This window comes from Macrobrachium rosenbergii, chromosome 3 (assembly GCF_040412425.1).
Source record: "Macrobrachium rosenbergii isolate ZJJX-2024 chromosome 3, ASM4041242v1, whole genome shotgun sequence".
NCBI lineage: Eukaryota > Metazoa > Arthropoda > Malacostraca > Decapoda > Palaemonidae > Macrobrachium > Macrobrachium rosenbergii.
The window spans coordinates 26,146,198-26,160,798 of record NC_089743.1 but is presented as its reverse complement, the minus strand read 5'-3'; the positions used below and the strand labels follow the sequence as shown (position 1 = coordinate 26,160,798).

Genomic DNA, 14,601 nt, shown 5'->3' with positions numbered 1-14,601 from the left:
ATAGCTTAGGGTAATGCTTCTAGTATAATCTACGTTGAGCTAAGAATAGAGGACTTCTTAGAAGGTTCTTGCATAACCTATTCTTGGCTTATTTGCAACTTAAAGATATAAACTATACAGAAAATAATTCTCTTATAATCTGGTTTTCTGTTTTATGTGGCCGAGACTACCCTTTTATCTGATATTCCGCCATCGCTGTTTTAGGCTAATAGTAAGATATTCCTTAAAAAGGGTTTCCTACTTAATATGGTTATGCTACTGCCTGTTCTAGGTTTATATCACCTTTAAGGATATAGGCTACATAAGACCCTACTAGCATGTAGCCTTACATAAATGCTACGCGTCATAAAAAACCAGGTTATTTTATTGAGCCTAGGATACTGTTTATATATAATCCTAGGCTTATCTGTTCTTTCTTAAGGGATCAGCCGCCTAAAAAAACCCAATAATCTTTAAAAATTCGATTTGCTGAAAAAATTCTATGGCTTCGTATAGGGTTCAAGAATGTGTCCACGAAATATTATGCTAAAATTTGCCGTATTTCTCTAGTTATGGCCTAAAATGTAACAATAACTATATACCCATAAAACACCAGTAGCGCAAATGATTTAGTCTGGTATAGTTTTTTTGCGATATATATTACGAAAACTTCCTTTGAAATGAAATGTATAATGTCAATAATATCCTACTCGGCACCTTTTTAGTTATTCCTAGCCATGACAACGCACACGTCATACCATGACGCCGACTGTGGCCGAGAGTTGCCTATAAACTTCCAAGCTAGAAGGACACGTTTTTCATGCTTGCTAGCCTTGACTGAACTCTGTATTTTCTGCGGTGTTTTTGTTTTTCACCGTGCCTAAAAGGTCCAAGAGTTCACTTCATGCTTCTAGAATGCGGAAAAGCCAAGTGGAAAAGTCCAGGCGAGAAGTAGAAGAAAGAGTTCAAGAAATTAGTGCCATAGAGGGAATGGAGCGACGGAGAGAGAGCGAGCTGTCGCCCATCAAACGGCGCAGGCAGCGATCTCTGCTGACCAGAGACCAACCACATCCACCCCTAAACGCCTTTTTATTTGTTCGTCACTACCAAAGGGCAAAGATATTTTAGAAAAAGAAAGCAGTAGCTCGGAGGCTGATATTATAGACGATCCTGAAAATAAAATGATCATAATAAGTGAAGCAAGACTTGATGAATTACTTGAATCACGAATCCTAATTGTGAATGTAAAGTAATTCCCAGGATCCATTTGGCAAGGGATGGATTGAGACACTAATAAAAAGTGTAGGCAACTATGATACCCTAGAGTAATACCTTGCATCAAGATCAGACAGGGGACCAGGAACCTAAAATTTATAAGAATGTGTCTTAGGCACATAAATAATCAATTAATATTCTTATTTATAATCATTTTGCATTAATTAATACCCAAAAATAAAAATTAAAACCATAGAATTAATTGTAATACAGTCTTTGAAGTCCCTTTTACTTTTTTTATGTAACTAAAACTTTGAAGGCCCGTTTCTTAAAACATAAGTTTTTCGCCTTTAAAATGCATCTCCTCCCTTAGTATTGGACCAATCTAAATGAAATTTTAAATATAACATGGGGAAACATGGTAGATTAAAACAAAGCCAGGGATTTTTAATATTTTGAGTTTCTGATTTTTGGCAATTTTTTTTTTCTGTAATTTTTCCGGGAAAATTTCATTAAAAAAAAATTCATATCTCGAAAAATAATTGAAAATCAAAAATCCCCGGCTTTGTTTGAAGGTCCATATGTGTTTTATACATGGTTCAAATCTCATCCCTTAAAACCAAAAAGCAAAGGAGGAGATGCATTTTGAAAATGGCCATTTTTGCCGAAAAATGCTCTGGCGTCACAAAACCTAAGGTCACTGAACAAAAATTTTTTCCCAGAAGTTCCACACAATATCCTTTAACAAACCCCTATATATCAACAACCTGTCGTTAAAAAAGTCGGAAACCAGCCGATCCCTTAACCTAGTATATAGGTATTGCTAATCCAGATTATTGCAGATCACTTTTCAATGTATAGGCTAGGCTATATAAAAACAGAAAACTTACTAATATGTAACCTTATAGTTATTCTACTGTTTTTTGTCTAACCCAGGTTGTTGTTTATATACAATCCTAGCTATTTGGCCTACTATATACAACAGAAATCACTAATGTGTAACCTTATAGCCAGGCTATAACTTACTCTAATCTAGGCTGCTGCCTAATCTGGATTTTTTAATTCACACTTACGTGTATAGTTACATAAAACACAATTAGCCTACCTTAGTATGTAGCCTTAAGGCTAGGTCACCATCTCATTCAGCACAGATTACGATTTCATCTAGTCCTAATTACTACTTCATCTAGTCCTAGGTTACAAGGTCTAGGCTAGCAATTTAGTCCAAAAATGGGATGTTTCGTAAAAAGTTTTCACTTAACTTCATACTGTATAAGGTAATGCCTAGGCTAGTCCTGAATTATTTAGCTCATGCTCAAGTGCACAGGCTTATATAAAGCTATCAATTTATTTTGTCCAGATATTGTTATTATCTGATCCTAGGGTCCTTGGTCTAAGCTAGGCCACTTACGATACGTAATCTAAGGACATAGGCTACAGACAACATCCACTATTAATCCAGTCTAAATTATTCTCACTTACAGCCTAGATTATTGTAGACATCATATAATCTGAAAGGATTTTCTATATTAATATGTGGAACATTTCTTTTAGTTAAAACATTTAGTTAGAACTTGAAACAATTTTCGCTTTACAAAACTAGGTAACAATCAACGCTTTACGATACTAGGTAGGCTAGCAATCAACGAGCTGGGTTCCTGCTTTTACAAGGATATTATCAATTCCAAAGGTTTAAAACTAAAACTTTTTAACCCTTTAACGCCGAAGCCCTATTTACAAAAACGTCTCCCGTATGCCGGCGGCGTTCGGTGAGTTAGCGCCGAAGCGGAAAAAAAGTTTTTTTCAAAAAATCACAGCACGCTTAGTTTTTAAGATTAAGAGTTCATTTTTGGCTCATTTTTTTGTCATTGCCTGAAGTTTAGTATGCAACCATCAGAAATGAAAAAAATATCATCATATATAAATATTGGAATATATGACAGCGAAAAAAAAAAATCGTATATAATTGTATACAAATCGTGCTGTAAGCAAAACGGTTAAAGCTATTGAGTTAATTTTTTTTAGTTGTATTGTACACTAAATTGCGATGATTTTGGTATGTAACAAATTTTAAAACGATCAAAGCAACACAGAGAAAATATTATCACAAAATGATGCATGAATGCGTAACGCCCAGACGTAAGAAAATGTTTTTTTCAAAAATTCACCATAAATCGAAATATTGTGCTAGAGACTTCACGTTTGTTCAGAAATGAAGCTAATTGATTAAATATTACTAGACTGTAAGTGTTTTAGCTTACAATTGCAGTTTTCGACCATTTCGGTCGAGTTAAAGTTGACCGAAAGTCAAATTTTTTCTATTTATCGTGATTTATATGAATATATTTCAAAATTGATAAAAGCTACAACCATGAGTTATTTTCTGTTGTATTGTACATAAAATTGCGCACATTTTCATATACAAAACTTTATGTAACGACTAATATAAAACGGTGCAAATATTACGACAACGAGACGAAAAACTTTCTGAGATGTTTGGCGAGTTTAGCGCGAACATAAGGAAAATGTTTTTTAAAAATTCACCATAAATCGAAATATTGTGCTAGAGACTTCCAATTTATTGCCAAATGAAGGTAAACGATTGAATATTACTAGAATGTAAGAGTTTTAGCTTACAATTGCGTTTTTTTACCATTTCGGTCGAGTTAAAGTTGACCGAAGGTTGAAATTTTGGCAGTTATCGTGATTTGTGTGAAAATATTTCAAAACTGATAAAAGTTACAACCATGAGCTATTTTCTGTTGTATTCTACATGAAATTGCACACATTTTCATATATAAAAGTTTATGTAACAACTAATGTAAAACGATGCAAACATTACAACAACATGACGAAAGAATTTCTGAGATGTTGGCCGAGTTACAGTAGCGCAGAGCGAAGGAAAAATTTTTTTTTTTTCAGAAATTCACCATAATTCGAAATATTGTGCTAGAGACTTCCAGTTTCTTGCAAAATGAAGGTACATGATTGAATATTACTATAATGTAAGAGTTTTAGCTTATAATTGCGTTTTTACCATTTGGTCAAGTTAAAGTTGACCAGAAGCTTGAAATTTTGGCAGTTACCGTGATTTATATGAAAATATTTCAAAACTGATAAAAGCTACAACCATGAGTTATTTTCTGTTGTATTCTACATGAAATTGCGCACATTTCCATATATAAAACTTTACGTAACGATTAATATAAAACAGTGCAAACATTACGACAATGTGACGAAAGAATTTCTGGCGCGGACGTAAGGAAAAAGTTTTTTCAAAAATTCACCACAAATCGAAATATTGTGCTAGAGACTTCCAATTGGTTGCAAAATGAAGGTAAATGATTGAATATTACTAGAATGTAAGAGTTTTAGCTTACAATTGCGTTTTTTTACCATTTCGGTTGAGTCAAAGTTGACCAAAGGTTGAAATTTTGGCAGTTATCGTGGTTTATATGAAAATATTTCCAAACTGATAAAAGCTACAACCATGGGTTGTATTTTGCTGTATTGTACATGAAATTGCACACATTTTCATATATAAAACTTTATGTAACAGCTAATAGAGAACAGTGCAAAAATTACGACAAAATGACACAAGAATTTATGAAATTTTCGGCTGAGTTACCGCCCGTGCATAAGAAAAAAGTTTTTCAAAAATTCACCATAAATCGAAATATTGTGCTAGAGACTTCCAATTTGTTGCAAAATGAAGGTACATGCTTGAATATTACTAGAATGTAAGAGTTTTAGCTTACAATTGCGTTTTTCGATCATTTCAGTCGAGTCAAAGTTGACCGAAGGTTGAAATTTTTTGTAGTCGACGTACGGTACGTCCACTCGGCACCCAACAGACAATTTTAGTCAACGTATGATACATCCAATAGGTGTTTAAGGGTTAACTGGAACTTAATATTATGCACTTATCTTGTTTTTTTTGATGTTTCCATGATCCTCGATAATGAAAATGGAAAAAAAAAGTATAATTTTTTTCATTATACTTTTTTTCTGAGTGCTAGTAACGACATGAACCATTCGCTATAGACCAAACAGATATAATGGGGCCTTGGTTTTTGATGGCCTGGTTGTAAACAAGAGGGCGGATGCGCATGCACAACAGTCGCTTCTCTTTCTTGCAGGTTCTTTTGACATTGGAAAAACTGGGTTCAGCTTCGCTGATGATAAGTGAAAGTGCCCTCTTATCTTTGACTCCATTATATACTCCATCACGTGTTATAATGTTAATCATTAAGACACAATATCTGGCCAAAAAGACCTACTAGAAGAGAATTCTTTGATATTAGTTTGGTCACCATGGTGCTCTGGTAGACCATGGAAGGTAACTCCTTGAGGACGAAGCAAGCGACTACGCTATAAAAAAATACTGTATTGTACTACTGCATACTGAAGCTGTGAATCCTAGTGTTTCCCCTGTTCTGTAAAAAGAAAATGGGAGGAAATGGCTCTGACTGAATGTAGAGTATTTTGATATTTCCATGACTAAACATATTTTTTATGATAAAAACATGATTTACTAATTTTCAGCTATTAACATTAAGGGAAGCGCCGACTCCATAAGGCCCCATTATAAAGTAAGTGCATATAGCTACCTTATAATTGAAGGGATTTGCTTCAAATTTTTACTACTTATCCTTCAACGAATAATGAAAATTCTCAAACAGAGAAATTTAGTAATTCGACTTCTAAGTTAATTTGTTTTGCATTTGAAAATTTTTTTTAAAACTTTCCAAAAATATACAAAAAAAGTTTCACTCAAAAATGAATTTCCTGCATACATAATCAAGATATATAGTTATACTACACTCTAAAAGTTTCATTGAATTTGGTTCAGACTTCTTGGAGTTATAAGCACTTATTTTTGAAAGAGCTAAGTTTTCAGAAAATGGCAAAAGAAAAAATTTTTTATTTATTTTGTAATAACTATGAAACTATGCCAGTTAGAAGGCTGATTTTTGCACAAAATTTACAAATAATTAATTATATATATATATATATATATATATATATATATATATATATATATATATATATATATACAGGTATTATCAGGTAGTCATTGACTTACAACCTATGCGACAGTTTTAACTAACCCGACTTTTAATTTGCTACAATATAATAATATATAATAATATTTAATTTTATATTTTGCTAAAATATGTCGAGTGCTCGTACGATACTTTTTCCCGCTACCGGCAGCGCGCTCATATCCGAGAGATATATGGCTTAAAAGCCTCCAAACTGCTCAGCCACTCACTGCTTGAAGTTACATTTCCACTGGTAGCTAAACATTCAGCTTGTTTAGTCTCAGTCTTCACTGGAGCTTGACTCCTCCCCACATTGTTCTTTGCAGTCTGTTTCACCTGGTCATTTCTTACTACTTGACCAACTGGTTTGGACTGCCAATGTGTCTGATGACACTCCCGACTGAAGTGTCCTGCTCTTCCACACTTGTAGCAGACAACATTAGGCTTCTGTAACTGCCTTGCAACATTATTTTATGAGGATTTTACATTAGCTTGCTGAGGGATATTACCCTGAAATGACTTGGTATTACCACTTGTAGGATTCCCATTAAATCTGCTCCTGAAGTTTGGATGAGACCTAAAACCTGTGCGTTGATTCGGGTACTTGACATTATAGTTCCTTCTGCTGCTTATAATGTTGTAGTCCTCACTGAGTGAAGCAGCTTTGTCAAGTTTATTCACCTCTCTCTCTCTCAGATAGGCTCTTATGTGTTCAGGAATTCCCCTAAGATATTGTTCAAGAACAACTAATCCTTCAAGATCTTCCAATGTTTTAACTTTAGCAGCCTCCAACCATCGTTTAAAACATCTTCTCACTTTGTAGGCATAATCCAAGAAAGTTATCTGGTCATCCTTTCTCAAAGATCTGAATCTTTCATTATAATATTCAGTGGTCATCTGGTAAACTTGTAGCACATTGTGTTTAAGTACCTTGTACTCTTTACACTGATCAGCTGATAAGGCTAAATAGGCACTTCTTCCTTTTCCAATGAGAACACTCTGTAACAAGACTGACCATTTATCCTCTGGCCATCCCATTCCTACAGCCACTTTTTCAAAGTGATCAAAAAACTCATCTGGAGCTGCTTCTGTAAACCCTGGAATTAACTTCTGCACTCTTACTACATGTTACGGGCAATTCAGCTGTAGCTTTCAACCTTTCCATCTCTCTCTTGTGTCTAGCTATTTCTCTTTCTTCTTCTGCTATTTTTCTTAATTCTTCAGCAGCTTTCTCTTCTTCTCTTTCTTTTCTTTCTCATTTTTCTATGTCTTCTCTTGCTCTTTCTGCCTGCATTTTCAGCTTAATCAGATTTCCTTCTGCTTCTAGACGTCTAAGCTTTGCTTCTGCATCACTTTTCTCTTTCTTTTGCCCCTGTTTATCTATAAGTTCTACCTCAGCTGCGTTCAACAATTCTTGAGCATCTCCGAGCTCCTCATCTATTTTACCAGAGTCCATCAATGCTTGGATTGCAATGAATTTTATTTGTGCCTTTACCATGTTGGCAGACACCTGACCACCACATGCGACTGCTATCTCACTCCACTGTGCTTTAGTCAGAGTGATTTCAGATAACTCTTGGATGGAGGGGTTTGCTAAAAACTCTTGAACATCGAAGGGAGCCATCTCTCTCAGTTACCCAACTAATAATTCAATATTACAACAATTCAACACAATAAATTGCAAAAAACAATTATATGGTCACTCTCCTCATAAAATAAAATAACTATATGGTCACTCTCATAACAGAATATGTCCCTAACACCACCAGTATACACCAGAGTGATATTTGTGATCTGTTTTCCCAGGGTCTTGGGCACCACTTATATATGTGACGAAGTGTCCAGTGTCTGTTCTTCAAATCAAACCTGATACCCAAGTGCTTGTCCCGGAGTCTAGTGCAACATTTATATATGGTGACCCCGGAGTGTCCAGTGTCTGTTCTTTAAATCAAACCTGGTATCTAAGTGCTTGATATTTGATTACCAAACTTACCATTTATTCAACATTTATAGTTACCTCACAAAAGCCAGACACCTGAACCCTCATCACACATACAAGGCGACTGATTTCTCTAAAGGCAAGAGTGATCCCTTATAAACTTATCAATCATGAAAGAAAGCAGATTAAGTTCGTTAAACAGGTGTGAAGTAAAATCTAAGGGCGTCACTCCATTAACATTATAAAAGTTCAAGTATTTCTTTTCATTTCATTTCCCTGGTTCGAGCTCACTTCAATTACTTGAAGGAAAACATCTCACTTACCACTCTATCTCTAGTTCAAATCAAAATTACTGGTGGGTCAATGAATGAAACTCTGATACAATATTTTAAATACAAAAATTTATTTCTAAATTCAAAGATTATACATGACATTAACAGTCTCAGGGAAATTTATTATTACTTCAAGATAAAACAAAATTGGATTAAATCTGAATTAATCATCAGTCAAAATTAAATCAGAAATTAATTTATTAATTAATCAAAAGGGTTATTCAAGAAGAATTTAAATTGTTGAGTAACAAAACTTCAATTCCCAAGTGTTAAACGAAATAAGGCAAATAAATCAAGCATGTAAAAATGTGGATACAAAAGACACAGAAATATATACTCTGCAAAAAGATTAAATATAAAAAAATGTAAAGCAAAAATTAAGGGAATAGCAAACACATCACATATATGCATAAAAGAAAAATTCTTCAAAAGATAAAGCATAAAACATATAACACGAAAAAATATTAAAAAAGTGAAAAGGTATCTTTACACATAACCACTCTAAATATTTTTCTTAGTGCACTAGAAACCCACAATTATGTTTACAATACCTTGGTACCAAATTGCTTCGTGTTTTTAACCAGGCACCGTTACACACACACTTAATAAAATACACTGTTCAGATAACTCAGACACATTTACTAAGGAATTAAAAAGTCAAAGGATATGAGTGACCATCGTCTATCTAAATATCAATTACGTTAAAACAGGACATTCGTAAAATCCCGAGAGAGAGAGAGAGAGAGAGAGAGAGAGAGAGAGAGAGAGAGAGAGAGAGAGAGAGAGAGAGAGAGAGAGAGAGAGAGAGAGAGAGACGCGGAGCGGAAAAATGCAGCCCTTTCCGCAAGGATAATGGTCTCTGAGTGTCGACTCCTCTGTATGGGCGTCTATCTACGTGGTAGGTCTTTCCACAGTGTTTTGATCGCGTCCCAATGGAATGCATTACTTCAGCAGTTTTGAAATTGACTAAACAAATTGCGTCCCTATACAACGAACAATCAGCCTCTGTCCCTCTCAGCGCTACGCACACCGTCCCTTCTCACAAACTACACAGAGTGCAATCATTTTACCCACGCTAACTCTTTTATGGTATACAATGCGTATCTGAACACAAAATCATAGTTATACAACAACTCACACATACAAATTACTGCATTATGGGAGATTACTGCATTATGAAAACCACAGCATAAGAATATATATATATTATATATTATATATATATATATATATATATATATATATATATATATATATACAGTAGAACCCTGGTCCTCGACTGTACTAGAACTCGACATAATCGGATTTCAACACAAAGTGTTGAGTAAATTTTGCGTCGGAGCTCAAACAGCAAACCGGAATCCGACCCGATGAATCATATGATGTTTGTAGAAAAAAGAGTTTTGGGCGGCTGCCACTAGTTGGTGTTGTTAGTGGCGTTCTTCCCATGCTTATTTAAAAGCATTTAAAGCCCACACATGCTGCTGCTGCTGCTGCTGTTGAAAAACAAGCCAGAGTATCACATTAAATTAATAATACAGTATTTATAAGCCGAATTACTGTATGTCTGTCATCATAAAATTAAGAAAAATATTTTAAATTACGTCGGAACTCACTACCGCGATACACCACCAGGGTGGCGCTGTGGTTTGTTTACATCTGCCACAAGCTGCCGAGTTCCGACGTAATTTAGGAAATTTTTCTTAATTTTATGATAACAGACATACAGTAATTCAGCTTATAAATACTGTATTATTAATTTAATGTGATAATCTGGCTTGTTGTTTTTCAATGTTATCATTATTAACAACAGTTTTCATGTGTACCCGTTGCAGTACATTCTGGTAGTGCCTATAGGTTACCTAGCCTAGCCTATGGCGCTCGGTCTATCATCAATGTACGGCGCATTGGTCATAGGCCAATTTTTTGATACAGTATGCATTTAAAAATGTAAAAAGTGCTTCTGATACGGTAAGTTATTCAACTCTGAACTTATTTAATTGTAATTTGTATAAAGTTTTGTATAAAAAGGCAAGGTTGGGGTAATGAATGGTGGTCAGGAATGGATTAATCCATTTTCAGTTATTTCTTATGGGAGAAATTAACATAGAATTCGACAAAATCGAATCTCGACACTTCTTCTGGAACGAATTAGTGTCGAGGACCGAGGTTCTACTGTATATATATAAAAATTATGAGAGGTTAAGCACCAATTCAAGTCAATTAAGGTTAGTATATACTATATATAAAAATGACAGCTAAATGAAAAATAAGTAAATAATTTTAATAAGGTAAACTAAGTTTAACACTGAAATTAATAAGAACAAAAACTTATCTGCAACAATACATGCAAGACACAATGATGCATTCAGTGCACTGTAAGCACAAACTGCTTACAAAAAATTAAAAAACACACCTAACATAACCATAAACTGAACAGCATTGCTCACTTTGTGATATTAGATGTTGGAACTCGAAAAGAAAATACAATACCTTTTTAGGTGGAGTGTGTACAACTATCAGCTGACGAGGAAAGAGAGTCCTTTGGCCATTCTGTAGTGCTCGGTGAACTTTATTCAACACTGTGCGTGAGCTGCAGTCTTTTTTCTTATGATGTACACCACTAAGACATAAAAAAGGACATTAGTTAGTATCAAAATCATCATCACCTAAACATTAAGCCCTTAAAATCAGTCGGCTTTACTTGATTTCCAGGTTAGTCTTTCTGACTTTAGTTATTAGAAAGATATGAAATTCAATCACTTAACAAAAGTCATAACAGCCAAATTTTATGCCAGAGGAGATTAATTTACAAAAGTATAAAACATATCCAACTATACTAACAATAATGATTTTGTAACAATATCGCAAATAACACTGTTTGTGAAGATAGAAGGATTATGACTTATTTACATACTTGACAAGGAAGCAATGTCCATAGGTTTCAAAATCACCAGTGAATGGTGAAATGCCTAAGAAATTTCAGTGTAACAATAATACAGCATGCACGGGGAGACCATGAGTTAAGCCATATACTGTAGTAAATTACATGATCTAAACATTAGTGAAAATCTGTAATAAAAAAATTATTCTTTTTCTATTGCAAATCTGCTGCTCATATAAGCCCACATTTGCAGATGGCTAATTTCCCCAAAGACACTTCATTCCTTTTCAAACAAAATGAGAGATGTAGAGTGGCACTTCCATATAAAAAGTGGGTTTGTATGAATTTAAACAAAAATATATTTGTTTAACAGCAAACCCACTACAATATGTTGTAATAGCCTGAATCACAATCTAGTTGAGTAAACTGAGCTGTAAATTACCTGAGACATGGTGAAAATAGGATTGGCCTTAGAGATTCCAAAATTGTGCAAGTAACAAAGACCAGGCTCTAAGAGTGAACAGGGCAACTGCAACCCTGAGACAAACTTGCTGTTATGAAAATTTATATATACACTTACTAATCACCCAAATCCATTCTCCCTATTTGGGGAAGAAGAGTTATTGACAGTTCCTGTGTAGCTAGCAAACCCATGGAGTAACCAAGAATGACAGGGGACATCACTCAATAATTATGTTAACTTAGCAGCAAATAACCTGACAGTCTATTTCTTGTGGCAGGCCATAATGAGAAAATAAGGATCCAAATCCTGATCTCTACCTGAAGAAGGGACTACCTGTTCAGCTGCTATTACTGGGCCTAAGAAGTATGACTCTACCCTCTAGTTATGCCCTCAAATAAAATTTTGTAAATGTAATCTGGCATCTCTATTACCTATCATTAAAATCATGTGAACAACTAACTCACATTTTAAAAGAAGAACAATAAACAGCCATCTCATCTTGCAAACTAAAATTAGCCTGAGCTGCTTTCCATCTGAAATTTCCTCATTGCTGTCAGGATCATTTAACTGCTTTGATCTCACAAATTATGTGCCACAAAAACAAAGTTCATAAAGACTGGAAAGAAGTTATATAATCATTAATGAAAAAAAAACACACTCATACACCAGCATACAATAACACTTCATATAAGCTATAAAATAATAATAAATAAAAGATTCATGTTATATAAAAAAAACAAGATCATAAAAAGCTCCTAAGATGGTATACAGTTATTTCAAATATGTCAATATTTTATATTTTGTTAAGGAGTCCAGTTTCTATACACTTAAAATGCCGCTATAGTTAAAATTCACTTCCCCTTCAAGCATAATTGAGAGGCTATTTCCAAGACTGGGATACTCGACCAGTAAGTGCCGTACAGTCAATGAGACCAAACAACCACCACAGGATGGCTGAGGTTGCCTTGCCTTCTGAAATCCATGGGTCAAAAACATGTCCAATCCCCGTATGACATAGGGCAGTTTTCCATCTAAAGTATTTGGTATATTAATGTAAATCCATAGTAGAGCTCACCTGATAATTTCCTTCATTTTCCATTTATTACTAAATATACACTCCTCTTTTACTTTCATCTTTATTGCTTAGAAAGGGTCTTTTAATGGCAAAAGGGGTCAACCTTTTCATAGTATTTGGTAAAATACTGCCAAGTTGTCTGACTTTTCACTGCCTATTACATCTGAGTGAGATGGTACCCATCAAAAGCAATTGCCTATACCATGATGACTAAATATATCTGTTCTAAAATTTTCAAGATAACTGGGTGTTTGGTACAGTATTAAACTTAACTAGGTATCCTATTACAACTCACGGTTTCACTTAAAAATTAGCCTTCTTCCCTGCATCCAGACTTACAACATTTATTTGAATGGCAATATGCAGGTATTAATGAGTTTGTAAAATTTGCTCTAAAGAAAAAAACTGTGCCGTTTAGGGATCTGTCTAATAAGCAAAAATTTCTCTGACCTCACTCTGATAGCAGTTAAGGATCCAGGAAACCCCTGACACCTCATCCAGCTCTGACCTTTCATAGCCTGAAGTGAAGCTCTAGCTTCACTATCCTTTTTATAGTGACCCAGCATAGCCTGAAGTGAAGCTCTAGCTTCACTTCACTATCCTTTCTGTGGTAGAGGATAGCATGCTCCTTTGGCTTTTTGCATTCCTGCGCTATGAATGGCACTCGGGTTTTCATTCAGTAGGGATAGTATCAGAGACTTGCATAGCTGTGGCAGCTCCTTGCAGTTAGCACCCAAGGTTGTGTGTATAAGATCAGCCAAATTAGAGTTGCAAATGAGTATGCTATCAAAAAACAACCTAATGCAAAGAATCATTTGTCCATTTACATAAAATTCTGGATCTGGATAGACACCCCGTATTGGATAAAATTCAAACAGTTTTTGATGCATTTCTGGCCAATCACCATTTTGTTAATACCACTACATACTATTACTGAGGTTGTACATAAAATGGAAATATCCTAAACTAGCAAGCACATCATATCCTTTGGGATTAACTTCCACAATGGCACTAACAACTAATACAAAAGGGTAAACCTTAATATGACACACTAAGGAACACCCCCTTGTGGTCTTTCTTACTCAACAATACAACTCCTATTTGTACAGTGAAAATTCAAAACTTTAATAACATTAATAAAAAGGGCAGCTCTGCTCTCAAACTAAAATCAAGCATGACTTGTAAAATACTATGACTTTATATGGTGTTATATGTCTTTCTAGATTGAAAAAGATACTAACAAGTTGTTGCTTAGATGCAAATTCCTTGAATATGGTCGATTTCATTTAGACTTGCAAACCTGTGATGGAATGACTGTTCTGAAATTGCAATGGGCTGGAGGCTAACTCTAGATATCACAAGAGACAAACATTCACCATCTTCATGATTTACAAAGGCAAAGGCTTACAGTAATGGACCAGTTGTTGGTCATCCACAAGCTGCCTTTTCCTGGTTTAGCAATGGGTGTGTCTTGCACTATTTTAGCTTCGTCTTTTACATATTCCTATCTTTCTTTTCATTCATATTATGCATATTCCCATTTTTTTTGCTCACTTTTACAACACCTATCTATAGCCTGTCCACTGCTTTTGATTAACATGCATGTTCACAAGGAACTATACATTCTCTGGAGTGCTAATTACCTGAACTCCTTTAACTAATTTCCAAA

General features: G+C 34.7%; 1 protein-coding gene across 13 annotated transcripts in view; it reads right to left on the bottom strand.

Moving 5' to 3' along the window:
• The window catches only part of LOC136853491 (alpha-1,6-mannosyl-glycoprotein 2-beta-N-acetylglucosaminyltransferase-like), a 166,611-nt gene that overhangs the window by 21,463 nt on the left and 130,547 nt on the right, over positions 1–14,601 (bottom strand). For all 13 annotated transcript variants that reach the window (XM_067129125.1, XM_067129136.1, XM_067129154.1 and 10 more), the window contains one exon: positions 11,004–11,133. In XM_067129125.1, coding sequence (XP_066985226.1) covers positions 11,004–11,133 — 130 coding nt within the window. The remainder of the gene's footprint in view (positions 1–11,003; positions 11,134–14,601) is intronic.